Genomic DNA, 15,053 nt, shown 5'->3' on the forward strand with positions numbered 1-15,053 from the left:
CCATGGAGTGAGAGTGGCCACTGTGGTTCACATTTGTAACTAGAAGTGGAGAGCTATCAGTAATGAGTGTCTTGTTGATTCTTTTTTCTTTTTGGTATTGAAAACCTGATTATAAAATTTGTGAGTGTTTTGAAAATTAGGATAAAAGTGAATCAAGAAGAAATGTCTAGATGGACGTGTTTGCCAGTTAAAATCCTGACCTTTGTCTTATATCGAAGACATGGGTTGGAATCTTCCATTTTCCCCACTGAATACTGTTCTTAAGGATTCCTCACTATACACAAGTAAGCTACAGAAAACACCACCAGCTCCCAGGAACTACAATTCCTTTCACTAGCAAACACAATGTAGTAGTGTTGACACAGGTGGTTGTCCCCCGTACCCGGTAGCTCCTGTGTTTGAACACCTGGTCTTGAGCGCTGCCTGGGAAGGCTGTGGAAGCCTTGCAGGAGGATATACCGGCCTTTGAGGTTTTTTGGCCTGCCTCCATTTGCTGCCCTGTCTCTCTCCTTTCTGAATGCCCTGCCATGATGGACTGGGCCCTTCTTAACTATGGGCCTAAACACGCTCTTCTGCCTTAAGATGCTCTTTGCTGGGATATTCTGTCACAGCCACAGAAAAGGCTACAAGAAGAAGTGGAATAAAACATGGCAACACAGTACTCTGTCATCTAAACCTATTTGTGATTTTTCAATATATTCTTTCCTGTTGCCTTCTGAACTTTGTTAGGACCCCCGGAGACAGGGCAAGACACTGTAGGAATATGCTTGATATATAGTTGGATTAAATAACAACCTAATATATCAAACATATCACACAGAGGCCTGCAGAAAAGGCATCCAGGTTTGACTGAGCTTGAGAATAGGTACAGTATTGAAGGCTACGGCTGCAGGAGTCTGTCACCTCTGCAGTATCTCCCAGCCTGCCTTGGGGCACAGGTGTGTCTGTAGTTGTGGAAAGGGCACAGTCAGCAACACTGCGGGCACATGCTCTGAGCCCCGACCCCTTTCCCCAAATGAGAGGGACGTCTACGTATCTGCCCGTCACTCATGTCTGAGAGATGATAGGTAAAAGGAGATGCTTCCGTGGCCAGAGCCCAAGGGTGGACTACACCAGGCCCATCTCGAGATGCCAGGGACTAGTCTCGTTTTAACACAGGTAACCTGAGCATCAGGTGATCAAAACAACTGCAAGCCATCACTCTCCCTCCCCCAAAACTAGTCCTCAGAGCAGCACAGGTACTCTGCAGAGATGAAGGGAACCCATCGTCATGGGCATGCATGTGCATGTGGGAGTGGGGTGGCCACAGCCTCAGTGGCAGGAATGCAAGAGCAACTGCTACTTATGGCACCCTGAGGACCTTTTTTTTTTTTTAAGGTTACAGGAGAGATGGAAAAAAGTAACCTCAAAAACCTCAAAATATTGGTTTTGTTGTTTCAGTAGTGTGTGTGTGTATTTTTTTAAGCTGAGGAAAAATTTGTTTGTAAAGGTAAGGAGGATATTATGGAAGAAATTTCTCAAAGTGGATGACCCTCCTAGCAAATAAAACGTGCACGCTTTGGGATGATAAGAGTCTCTGAGACACTTTCATGGATAATGCCCCTGTGGCAGTAGCCTCTGGTTACTCTCTACAGTTTGGGAAGTACCAGCCACTGTTCCCAAGACAAGGATGGGAGGCACCTACAGTGACCACTGTCCAATAAGGAACTCGCATCAACGGCGCTCACTTCGCCTTCACAGAAGGGCTCGTCAGCTCTCCCCGAAAAGCCCTATTGCAAGTTCAGAACACAGTGTAAGGGGTCCTCACTGGCCTCCTCCAGCTCACCGCTCATTGTTAACGCACACGGGTTTTCAAGCACTGTTTCCCAGAACTTTAAAACACAGGACCTGCCGCTCCCCAGGCCTGTCACAGTCTTCAACATTCTCCGCCAGTCTCCTCTACTCCTAAGCACTGCTGTAGTAGCTGTGAGCAAGGGTCCGTACACTTCCGTCATTTCTCTCGCCTTTAGCTCATGCCTCGAGCATCTTCATGGGACACAGTCCCAGCAACCATTACTCTTCATTGCTGCAACAGCCTAATGGAGACTTTAAGGAGACCCCACCGTCTCAGTGCTACCAACAAGGCTTCTGAGAACAGCCCTGTCACACAAGCTGGGGTTTCGTCCCGAGGACAGGAACGTGAGGCAAGTACAAGAGCATCAAAGAGACTATCAAGGACAACGGGCCTGAGGGGCTAGAGCCATTTCCTCTGCCAATGGAGGCAAAGGAAGAGGGATGTACAGAAACGGCCACCACAGCCTCGTGTTTCTTTCCTTGCTCAATCACATGGTCTGACTGTGGCGAGGACAAAGGCCAGATGAGTCAACCCCTAACCAAGTAGATAGAAGACTCGTCAGGACCGTGCCTCGTATCCACTGTGGCCTCGCCACCCTCCCTCTTAACCCATTGGGGATCCACAGAAGACCTTTTCCCCCCCATTCATTTCCGAAGATGAAAGATGAAGGTGTCGGTCACAGTGATGGTGACAATAATGACGCTGTTACCATTTCCTAAGTCCTAGTCAGGCACCGTGCTCTTACGTTATTGACTTAAATGTTTGCACCTTGACACTTGCAGGATGAAGGGGATTCCAGTAAGTCTGTTTTCCAAATCAAGACTGTAAAAGAAAGGGAGCAACCAGACAGAGGGAGCTAGGTAAGAGCTCGGGTGGATGGGGTGGGCGCAGGGAGGCTGGAACAGAAACTCTCAGCACAAGGGGCAGACCACTTCACAGGCCGCAGCTGCCACCTGACTGACGCACTGATGCTCGCTTGGAGCCTAGCCCTGTGGAAGGACCTCTTGGGCTAGACTAGGTGAGCATGAGGACATGCAAATTAAGCCCAAAACCTTAAAACCTTAGTTTACGACTCAGCTTTAAAGTACACCTTTCAAGTTCTGTTAACTTGATTTGCAAAGCAAGAAACAAAACCTAACCAGAAAATGCAGTTGTTCTTAACCCACTCTCTGATCTTAAACTCTGATGTTATCAGATGATCCAAGACCAGACACCCCTCCCCCACCCCCCGCCCTGCAGAGGGCCAGCAGGGAAACCACGCCAGTACTTAGGAGACTGGTCTGAGGCCTCGGAGGATTTAAGAAAAAGTTTCACTAGCGTCCTGCCTACAGCGCACTCGGCCTCCTCCTCCTCCTGACCACTGCTGTGGAACGGGGCAGTGTATTTCAGCCCTTACACTCCATCTTTCAGTCTGACAAAAAAAGGTAGAATTTTAGGCAGTCATAAACTGCGGGGGGGGGGGGGGACGGGGACGATGACTCCGGCCTTTATTGGGGGGGGAGGGGGGGCGGAGAAAGCCAGATTTCATTTCCTGAAGTATTTGGGTATTTGGGAAGAGAACTATAGATATCATAAAGATGGGAAGAAAATTAAGTCTCCGTGGGTTCCAGCATCTTCCTTAAGACAGCTGCAGTGTGGGGAGGGAACTGCAGCTGCTCACTAAGGCTGAGTCTGACCCTGGAGACAGGCCAGCTCCCACTGCCCCATACCACAAAAGACTCTCTTTCCGTGGCCACTTCTCTTATGAAAAACAGAGTCTCCTGTACACTCTGAAATGCCTGTTGCTGGGGTTCTCTTTGGCACGTGCAATATTCTGTGTGTCTGTCTGTCTGTGTGTGTCTGTGTGTGTGTGTGTAAGCCAGAGGTCCATGTCAAGAATCTCCCTCCATTTCTTCTCTACCATACTTCAATGTCTATACTTAGATTTATTTTTAGTTATGTGTACACATGTGTGTGTGTTTCCATATGGGCATGTACCTGTGAGTACAGTGTCCGTGGAGCCTGCGAGGGAGCCGGCCTCTTTGAGCTGTGACCCATCTGACCTGGGCTCTAGGAACTGAACTTGGGTCCTCTGAAAGGGCAATAGCAAGTGCTCTTAACTGAGTCATCTTCCCACACCCCGACACCCCTGGCTAGCAGTCTGAATGGACAGCACGCCTCCACAACCCTCCTGTCTTTGTCTACGCCCAGGTCCCCCAGGCTGAAATTACAGGCGCACACCACCACAGGTGCCTCTTCAGCGGTTGCTGGAAAATCCAAACTCTGGGTCCTCCTGCTTTCCCAGGAAGCACTTTATTGACTGAGTCATTTGCCCAGGCCTGTTATCTCTAAAAAACCAAGATGCTCAATATTGTCATTTCTATATCAAAGGTACAGTGGAAACCAGGGAGCTGAAGGCTGTCAGTCCCCTCTCTACCCTAACAGGAAACACCCTCAACAGCTTCACCTGGCGGAACTCCATCAAGACCAGATGTGCTTTTCTTGGTAGGTACCTTGACCTGCCCACTGTTTTTCCTCCCCCCACACTCTGTAACATGGTGCTGGACAGGCAGAACAGGTTTGCTGCTTCCTGGCATCAGCATGGGGAGGTGGAGAAACTCTCAGAACCACACCCAGCTCCACAGCACAGTCACCGGCTGGAGGAAGATGGAGGAAGACAGACGAGTGACCGCCGGTGACCACTCACCTTTGGCTTTGCTCTTGGCTTCAGCTGCTCCAATTTCTTGGCGGCGGCTTCAATGGACGCCGCGGCTCCCAGTAACTCAGTTTCAGCAACGACAGTCGGGTCTTCTGGGTCCACCCACTCTGTTCCTAAAATCAGTCCCAGCAGAGTCATTCTCGGTAGGTGCAGACATGAGGGGACTGGTAACCACAGACTGGCCCAGTGAGCCCATTCTCTGAATAAGGGGCCCCTATCTAGCTCCCCATCCTCTGGACATAGGACTAAAGGGGTGCTAAGCTGCTTTTTTAAACCAGCTACATGTGCAGCTCTAGCCATATGAATGACAATAGTAGTAGCTTCAGAGTTCTATGTGTCAGGGCTTGAGTCTCTCTCTGCCTTCTACTCATGAGTACAGGGGCATGCCTAAGTCAGGGAGAGAGAGGCCACAGAGCTGTGACATTCTCTTCAGGGAAGATGTGGCACAAAGAGAGAGAGAGAGAGAGAGAGAGAGAGAGCGCTTTCTTTGGTGAATAAACAGCATCTGTCTAAGCAAGAAGGAGTGTGCAAATGGTGCACTCAGTGCAATCCCCTGTACATGAGAATATTATTATTATTAATATTATTAACTACTATAAAGTACTTATCTTATTTTATGTGTATGGGTGTTTTGTTTACGTGCATGTTTGTACGTATACATGCATATGTACATATGCATGCCTGTGCCTGGAGAGACAAGAAGACATTGGATCCCCTGGGACCGAAGTTACACATTACAGATGGGAGTGAGCTGTTATATGGATGCTGGGAATCAAACCAGGGTCCTCTTAACCGCTGAGACACCACTCCAGCCCCTAATTATCTTTTTTAGGTATGACTAGCGATTGAAACTAGGGCCTAGCACATGCTAGGCAGGCATTCCCCTACCAAGCTATACTCCTAGCTCCGCCCACAACACACACCTTTTGAGACAGGACCTTGTAAAGCTGCTCAACATGGCCTTCGATTTGCCCTGGAGCCACTCAGACCTCACACTCAGACCTCACACTCAGACCTCACACTTGCAATTGGTTTGCCCGAGAGTCTAAGCATCTGGGCCTACCAGCCTGCAGTCTTGAAGTCAAGTTCAGGAGCGCATTATCCAATGACAATAAACAGCAATAGCTCAATGAACACTAATACAGCTAAAAGTAAATGGCAAGACTACCAAGAGAAGTGGGGGGTCCCAGACGGGTCACTTCACTCAGGGGAAGGCATTTAATACAAAGAGCGGGGCAAAATCATGTTACTTTACACATTAAAAAAAAAAAAAAGATAGAAAGCAAGCAAAGAATTCTAGGCTTTTTATTCCCACTACACCCTGCTTGCATCTACCGAGGAAGGGCCTGTCTTGTTCCTCTGACCTAGAACAGCGCTACACGACGAAACGAGGCCCTGGCTTACCTTTCATGGCCTCCGCTGCCTGGATGAGTTCTGTCACAGCGCCGGCAACTCTCTTGGAGAAAGCGGCCAGCTGATGCTTGAGTTCTGGTGTCGGCTTCTGAAGGATCTGCGGGTGGTAAACACGGCAGACGCATGAGGAGGGGCTGAGGCTTGGTGAGACTCACTCCTACTGGTGGAAAGCGACTTTAAGCTCTCAAGAGACAACAAACTCACCAGGCTTCAACGACAGTAAAGTTGTCGTTCAGGGGTTCCTTGATGGTCCCCTTGGACACAGTTAGCAAAGACCATAAGGCTGAGCCACACTTGTCCTTCATTTCTTTTGTTTTTAGGCAAAACAAATACACCAATGTAAAAGCTATGTGTAAGAACACTGTTGAGAACAGAAGTCTCAGGCTACGGGTCAACTTGGACTTGAGACAAGGCAAAGCAGAGAAAATGTGGGATGGAGACAGGGTTTTAGGCAAAAGTCCCCACAGGATCAACAGCCAGCAGTCCAGAAAAGTCACCGTGGAGCCAACACCCAGCTCTAGGAGTCCACGCACCACCTGCCCTGCAAGACACTGTCGTGATATGCTTCCTTTTTGCCTAGTTCAGTTTAAAAAACCAAAAACCAAAACAAAGCAAGCCAGTGCAAGCCAGTGCAGTGGCCCACGCCTTTAATCCCAGCACTCGGGAGGCAGAGGCAGGTGGATCGCTATGAGTTTGAGGCCAACCTGGTCTACAAAGTGAGTCCAGGACAGCCAAGCCGACACAGAGAAAACCTGTCTCAACAAACAAACAAACAAAGAAAACAAACAAAAAACATATTTTATTTAGTTTTTGAGACAGGGCATCTCTGTGTAGCCCCACTTATCCTATGCAGATATGGCTAAGTGTGAACTCACGGAGCCCCACCTGCCTCTGTCTCTCAAGAGCTGGGATTAAAAGTGTGCATCATCACACATGGCCTCATTGATTGACTGTGTACGTGCGTGAGAGTGTACACACATGTCCACGTGGCAGTCAAAGAACAACTGGCAGGAGTCAATTCTGTTCTTGGTGCCCTACACCCTTAAAAAAAAACCTCATGAGGTAACATGAAGTAGGAAAAAGATGGCTCTTGGACCTTAGGAGGCCTAACATCGGAGGCTATGTTCCTAAAGAAAACGCAGTAAAAAACTGGGTTGGAGGAGTTAGTGGGTTACATTGTGACCAGGCCCAAATATACCAGTGTAAGATGACATTACATTACACTCCCAAACCGAGGAGCCAACCATTTTGAGCATCGTTTCATATACATCTCTCTCCATCTTCCTTCCTCTGGTAAATAATTTTTTTACTTTTATTCTTAAGTTGTGGTGTGTGTGTGTGTGTGTGTGTGTGTGTGTGTGTGTGTGTGTGTGTGTGTGTTAATATGAATGTAAGTGCAGGCACCAATGGAGACCAGAAGAGGGCGATAGATCTCCTGAAGCTGGAGTTACAGGCAGTTGTGAGCTGCCCAGTGTGGATGCTGGGAACTATCTCCTGAAGCTGGAGTTACAGGCAGTTGTGAGCTGCCCAGTGTGGATGCTGGGAACTGAATTCAGGTCCTTGGAGAGAGACGTATCAGCTCTTAATTGCTGGCCACCTCTCTAGTTCCTCTCGTCACCTTTTAAATGTGTTTTACATTCACTAATCATGCTCTAGGAGTCCAGTTGCTCTGTTATTATCATTCTCCCTCTCTCAAAGACCAACAAGGTTGTAGTCAAAATGATGCAGTTTATAGCCACCAGGACAATGATGAATAGCCCGTAACTAGATTTAATGAAAGTACTAAGGCACCTGGATCTTGGTAGGAACTGGCAATGTTCTAGAAAGATGTATTTATATACATATATATTTATATGTATAAGTGTATACACACACACACACACACACACACACACACACGTTGAGATATCAATATTGGAAAAAATGAACAAATGAGTGAAAAATAAAGACCAGCCCCCTAGTCAGACGAGTCCTAATACAACAGCTTACTGAGGCATTTCCCAGAAGAGCCCTAGAGTCCTGGGAAGGCTGAGGGAAGAGCGGCCTTTGGCTTCCTAACACAGCCAGTGGCCGTCTAAGCAAGTGCATCTTGTGGAACTGACAGACCTGTGTAACTCTGAGACCAACTATTTATCTGGTCTCCAAGCCTTACCTCAATTTACTTACCTACTAAGTGAGTGTTAACAGTCATTTCCCTACAGAGTTGTGGTGAGATTAAATAAATGAACTATATAAAGGACTCTATTAACATAGTTTAGGTGCAATCTTGACATCAGGATTAAAAAAAAAGATCCCCAAGTGGTTCTTAAGCACCATTTTTGTCTAAAATAATGTTCTAAGGCCACTAGCTGATAACGGTTATGGCTTACTGTGACCTCCTAACCAATCTACAGACCTTGCTAAATTATTTCTCTTTTGCATGAACTTCCATCAACACTGAACTAGAATTCTTGGCTAGTGCAATAAGGCAAGAAAATGAAATTAGTGATCTACACAGAAAGGGAGAGTGAAGTTGGTTTTATCAGCGGATGAGTGTTCATATAGAAAGCTCTAAGGCATTTGTAAAACAGCAACAAAACCAAAGCCCTTCCAACTGGTAAGTGTGCTAGGAAGACAGGAAATAAAATAAACATAAATGCATTAATTACACTTTATACACTGCAACGAAAAGCAGGGGTAGTGTGAATAATAAACATATTCTCAACTCAAATATGTAAGTACAACAAAAATCCAACTCATTATGTACTATAAATAGATGAATTTTGATGTATGTAAATTATAAGATTGTTTAGTGTGTGTGTGTGTGTGTGTGTGTGTGTGTGTGTGTGTGTGTGTGTGATCATACCGGGGCTGGAACCTTGGTACAATGGGACTGTAAAACAGAGAGTTAACATGGTATTCGAAATGAGAGGTCGATAGGAAATGAAATATAATCCCCAAAGTGACATGATGACTTGGGAAAGTGGAGATGCCCAGTCATCTTCACAGCTCACTGCCAGCCCGTCCTCCAGGCTCACACCTGAGATGTGAAAGGTGTGTTTTCACTTCTAGGTTGCTCAGGCCTCCTTGTCAGTCTCCCTCTTGAACCAGCACTGCTGTTCCTTTCATGTGATCCACGTTGCCTCCCTTCCCTCATCTGCAGGCTTTGAGATGAGCCGCATCCTGGGGAAACCATGGCACATGCACCTGAGAGACAGTGTGCTTCAAGAAAACTTACAGAAGTCTGAAATCTGAGTAGGAGAGTCCACTGAAAGGGGGAAGGTCACAGCGCACACTTCAGCAAAGTGGACGGGAACAGAAGGCAAAAGGGGAGGCAAAACCACACTTGCATTTGGACTGAGTAGGTGAGAAAAAGAAACGAAAGAAAAACCCGAAGAGGACTGGGAAGGCGAAGGAGATGGTTTCAGGGAGACTGATAAGGGATTGAACGTGGCCCAAACTCACTGCACAGAAGTCTCAGAGAACTAAGAATTTTTTATTAAAAGGATACTTAGCCACATCAGGGCAGGAGACTCACAGTGGCCATGATGGCACGCACAAGACCCGTGAAAGATCAAGCCAACCAAAATCTAATCATGGTGGGGTGTTGGGGGGCGTACAAAATCCCCACCTAGTTGAGGCGCTGCTGGCAGCTGGTGGCTGCTTGAGGGGTCCGTTTCCAGGGATGATGCACAGCTCCAGTAGGTGGCCCTAACCTATGCCCATGCTGCTAGCACTTTCCCCATTTTAAAAAAGGCACATAAAACTGGGGTAAACGCTATTAGGGGAAGTAAGGGAGAGACTGGATGGGAGGAAACGGAGGGTGGGGTGGACTTCACCAAAACACATCCCATGCATATATTAAAAATTTCAAACAATAAAAAATGAGAATGTAAATTAAAGTCACAAAGAGAAGCCACGGTGACACACGCCTCTAATCCCAGCACCTGAAGGCTGACGCAGGAGGATAGCACATTTGGGGCCAGCTTGGGCTATGTACTAAGACTCAGATGACAGATGTCTATAGGCCAAAACAGATAGACTGGAAAACACTGCAATTCCACGTAGAAAATGTGGGTCGACTGCCCTGTCATGTTTAAGAATCTTCTTAATAATAAAAAATATATATTATATATATATTAGTTCTTTGAGAATTTTATACAGTGAGTTTTGGACAAAGTGTAGGAAATGCAAACTCCTCTGTAATAATGAAAAGCAGGTCCTCACCCGCCTGGGAAATCTGAAGGTGAGAAGTATGCCCATGTTTTTCAATTATGCCGGCGCTTCCATAGGCTAATAAACACATGCTGCTTTTTACTCTATTACTTGCGCCTCATTAGAGCTGAGGGGAGTTACAGGTGTGGACACTTGAGGCACTGGACTCATCAGACTGCGGTGACTAAAGATGCCTGTGCTGGGAGAAGAGCCCTCGAGGCAGACAGGAAGTGCCACTTCTGGGAACAGATGGCCCTCCCAGGCAAGAGCAGCGCTGAGCTATGCTGCCTTAGCTCTAGGTAGCTGGGAGGAGAGTTGTTCTATTTTTAATTCTGTGATTAAGTCAACACGATTTCTGAGATCAGGACACAGAGAGAGCAGGTTGAAGTTCTGCCAGGGAAGCGAATGTTAACCCTGTCCGAGATCTCTGGCTCCAAGAGCAGGGGGCCGGGAAGATGGTGCCTGCATCTCGCCCTGTGGAGCAATGTGTCCAGGATGGAGATTAGCACAGCAAACGCAGGAGGCCAATGCACTCCCATGGGCACTGGGGCTTCCTGGAGCAGACATGGTGTCTCTGCCTCTACTAGACCCTGTGTTTGCTGAAAGTTAAATAGAGTCTTATAAAAAGGCAGAAGTGGGTGTCTCTAGGCAGGTGTTCTCAATTTGGTATCTGCTTTTAAACAGTTGCTTGTGTTTCTTTGATTGTGTGTATGTGTGTGTGTATACATACATATATATATCTTTAAGGTACGCAAAATTTTCTTATTTATTTACATGTATGTGTGTTTGTGTCTCTGAGTGAATATGTATAACGTGCATATGAATATGTATGAGTGCCTGCCAGAGGCCATCAGATCCCCTGAGGCTGGAGTCACAGGCAGCTGTCAGCCTAGCCATGGGCTCTGGAATCAAACTCTGACGTCACTGAGCCATCTCTAGCCCCACATACAAAAACTCCTGTTGCACAGCATGAGATGGGCTCTTCTCGCTTTGTAAAACCAGCTTCATGCCAATGAGCTGGTTCTTCTGTTAATGGTCTCTGGCCCCAGCCAGTTCCCTAAGGAATCTCAGGGAAACAGCACATTCCTGTCTACCGAAAGTGTGGACGACAAGGACAGTAGTCACATAGAGTAGTCAGAAGGGTCATGGGATACCATCAACAGAGACACCCATCACCTAGGTCCTCAAGCAGTGGGGCTCCTTCCTCATCCTAGCCTCCAGCCCACACCAGCACCTGCCTGATGACGCCTCCTCCCTGACACATGGTGTCACCCTCTATGCCCAGCGACCTTCCTCCTGCTGATCACAGTTACGGTTGGAAGTGGACACAGCACCTAGACAGCCCTTCCGCCGCCAGGTGTGGCCTGGGCACACTTCCTGGACCTTCTCTAATGCAGAGGTGTGTGTGTGTGTGTGTGTGTGTGTGTGTGTGTGTGTGTGTGTGTGTGGTGGGTGCACGCCTGTGCCTGAGTGCTGGGATTAAAGGCACGAACCACCATCAGTGTGTGTGTGTGCGTGTGTACACACATATGTACGTGTGCATGTGGCTGTGTGTGCATGCAGGAATGCAATGTGTAGGCCAGAGGTCAGCCCTGGGGATCTGTCTCTGTCACTGTCTGCCTCATCTTTTGAGATAGGGTCTTTCATAAACATGGACTTTGCTGATTTGGCTGCCCCAGCTGGCCAGCGAGCTTCTAGGAGGCTCCTGTTTCTGCCTCCCCAGGGTTAAGATTATAGGAATGTGATACCATGCTAGAGTTTTGTTTTGTTTTACTTTGTTTTAATGTGGGCAATGGGGATTCAAACTGAGGTCCTCAAGCTTGCCTCACGGCATTTTATTCACTAAGCCACCTCTCTAGTCCCCCTTTGAGACAGAGACAGAATCCTGCTCTTTTGTTCTGACTGGTCTCAAACCTGTGACCTTCCTGCCTCAGTCTCCTGAGTGCTGAGACCTCTGGCTTTACATATCTTTTTCTTTTCTTTTCTTTTCCTTTTTTTAAGACAGCAAGACAGGGTCTCATTATATAGCCCTGGAATACCCCATAGAGAGTAGGCTAGCCCCAGACTCACAGATACACATGCCTGAGTGCTGGGATTAAAGGCATGTGCCACCATCAGTGATTCTCTTACTGTGTGTGTGTGTGTGTGTGTGTGTGTGTGTGTGTGTGTGTGTGTGTTGGGGTGCATGCCTGTGCCTGAGTGCTGGGACTAAAGGCATGAACCACCATCTGTGTGTGTGTGTGTGTATGTTGGGGTGCACAGCTGTGTAGGTCAGAGGATAGCTTTGTGGAGTCAGTTCTCACCTTCTACTTTTACATGGGGTACTGTCAAGCTCACATCTCCAGGCATGTGTAGCAAGCACCTTTACCCACTGAGCCATTTTGTTGGTTCTTCACATATCTTTTATTATAGTATACTGCCATAACTGTTCACTTTTCTATTAGTGATTGCTAATCATTTACTACTGTTTCTGATTTAAATTAAACTCTCATATCTAATGTGCATAGGAAAAAGCATACACAGTTTGGTACAATCTGCAAGGTATAGAACATAGACCCCAAGGAAATGGAGGATGGCACGCTGTCCCATAAAGAAAAAGGTGTCCCTGAAAGTCTTTCTGGCCTTTATTCCTTTGACCTCGAGTGTTGCAGAGGCATACTCAGGCACCAAGTCGTCTCACATTTGCCTTTGGGGGAGCCTACTTCTGCTTAAGGTATAGTTCACAGTGGCTTACAATCACTGGAGTTCAGACTTTGGAAGCCCAAGGTTCAAAACCTCTCTCTCTCTCTCTCTCTTTCTCTTTCTCTCCCCCCCCCCAAATTTTTCTCCGAGACAGGGTTTCTCTGTGTAGCTCTGGCTGTCTTGGAACTCGCTCTGTAGACCATGCTGGCCTCAAACTCACAGAGATCTGCTTGTCTCTGCTTCTCGAGTGCTGGGATTAAAGGCGTGTGCCACCGCTGCCAGACTATGTTTTCCAAACAAAACCAGTAACAATAAGCAATACTTTAGCAATACCTGCAGTTCTCGGCAGGAACACAATGAGCTCTCAAGAGACCTAAAATAGTTAACCCCACAAGATGATTTCAGAAGGAAGCAGCAACCACGGGACAACAGGAGTGAGGACTTGCTCCCAGGCCTTTTGCTTAGCAATGGAAAGACTTTTTGTGGGTTTCTAGTCACTCACTTGGCATACCAGTTCATGTGGCAGTACAAAGAAAAACAAGGAAACCCAATGCTTGGCAGCTGTCTTCAAGAGACAAGAACTGTGTCCCTGAGGTGGCCTGGGACTCATTTTTATTTCTAGGTTTGGAGGAGTATTGTGGAGATGGGGGGGGGGGCGGTGACATGTTATCCATTTTCTAGTGGTGTTTCTCCTGGCTCTTGAACAAACTCTCCTGGGCTCTGTTCCAGCTCATACAAGGTTCTAGATGTGGCTAGGAGAGAGGGTCTACACAAACTTAAGGCTCATGTACCAACCCTAACCATGACATCTGCTGCCGGGAATCTTCTGTCTTTGCCATCTAATCCCAGTTCCACAGTGGGTACAGAGCTGGGGCCCTCTTGGTGTGACCTACTCCATTGCCTCAAGAATGGCAGGATGCCACCAGAAGCTAGCAAGCTGCTAGTAATGGTTCTCTTTAGCCAGACATGGAGGCTGGTGTTGTCTATATTTTTAGAATGCACTTGTGTCTCTACAACAAGATCTCCCAATGTGCTGTGTGTGCCTGTGAGTGTGTGCATGCACATGCATGTGGAGGCGTGTGTGCATGTAGATATGTATATGTGTTTGTATGTGAGTGCACGCATATGTGTGTGTAAGGCTAGAGGTCAACATCAGGCATCTTCCTCGGCTGCTTTCCACCTTGTTTATTGCCTCTCACTCAGCCTGGAGCTTGCTGATTTGGCTTGGCTCTGGGATTCCTCTGTCTTCACTTCTGCCCCAGAACTGAGACTTTCAGAGTGTGTTGCCTCACTCAATTTTTTCTCCATGGGTGCTGGGGACTAAATTCAAGTCCCTCGTGTTTACATGGTAATCACTTCAACTGAGCTATCTCCCCAGCCTCAGAGACCTTTCAATACTTTTTAAGGGTGGCTCTGAACCACCCCTTCTCTGCCACTGGCCCTCCTTTCCTCCCCCCGCCCTACCCTAGGGCATGTTCTTCCTGCCTCTTTGGTGCCAGAGTGAACTGGATCTTCTTTTGGACCCACCATGGAGTCTTCCTGATGGCTGCACTTTCTGCCCTCTGAGCTGGAGTGGACATGTCTGCTCAGCATAGTCCTAGCCTCGTGAGAGATGCTGGCAGGATGATGCTCTAAGAGAGGTGTCCCTGGGGCAAGGAGGTCTTCACCTACATCAACCAGTGAGGGACAAAGATACACCGCTCTGCCCCACCCTGACCATACCCCTCCTTACCACCAAAACGTGTTCCAGAAGGTCCAGGTAGCCCAGGGTGCATTCCGTGCCGTAGCGCAAGGCTCTGGATCGTACCTCTTCACTGACATCGGGGTAGAAGGATGCTTGCTGGAGACAGATTGGGGGAGGGGAGAGGAAGAAGAAGAGGAGGAGGAGGAGGAAGAGGAGGAGGAAGAGAAAGAAGAAGAAATCTTAAACCAAGAAGAGCCATTTATAAGTTCCTAGCACAGCAGTACTGGGCACCCTGGTCTCTGAGGCAGAAGACCTTCATCCATGTTTTCCGGATGGGAGCTGAGCCCCTCCCTCCTGTCCTCACGCCTTTGCAGCAGGACCTTTGACAGTATGCAGGCTGGCTCCCTGGGGACAATGATAGAAACACTGAAGTCTGGCACCTTCCGCCCTTTCTCACCCTCCTTCTCCATGGACTAAGACATCCAGAAAGAGTCACAGTTAGGGCCTCCAGCAGGAGAGTACGGACCAGAGCTCTGTCTGGCTTCCTG

General features: G+C 47.7%; 1 protein-coding gene across 1 annotated transcript in view; it reads right to left on the reverse strand.

Moving 5' to 3' along the window:
* Tln2 (talin 2) overlaps nucleotides 1-15,053 on the reverse strand; it is a 419,972-nt gene that overhangs the window by 17,184 nt on the left and 387,735 nt on the right. Inside the window, exons 52-54 of the mRNA XM_051156732.1 lie at nucleotides 14,554-14,661; nucleotides 5,937-6,042; nucleotides 4,521-4,645 (exon numbers count right to left, since the gene is read on the reverse strand). Of these exons, the coding sequence (XP_051012689.1) occupies nucleotides 4,521-4,645; nucleotides 5,937-6,042; nucleotides 14,554-14,661 (339 nt within the window). The remainder of the gene's footprint in view (nucleotides 1-4,520; nucleotides 4,646-5,936; nucleotides 6,043-14,553; nucleotides 14,662-15,053) is intronic.

Source organism: Acomys russatus, chromosome 14, assembly GCF_903995435.1.
Source record: "Acomys russatus chromosome 14, mAcoRus1.1, whole genome shotgun sequence".
NCBI classification, from domain to species: Eukaryota; Metazoa; Chordata; class Mammalia; order Rodentia; family Muridae; genus Acomys; species Acomys russatus.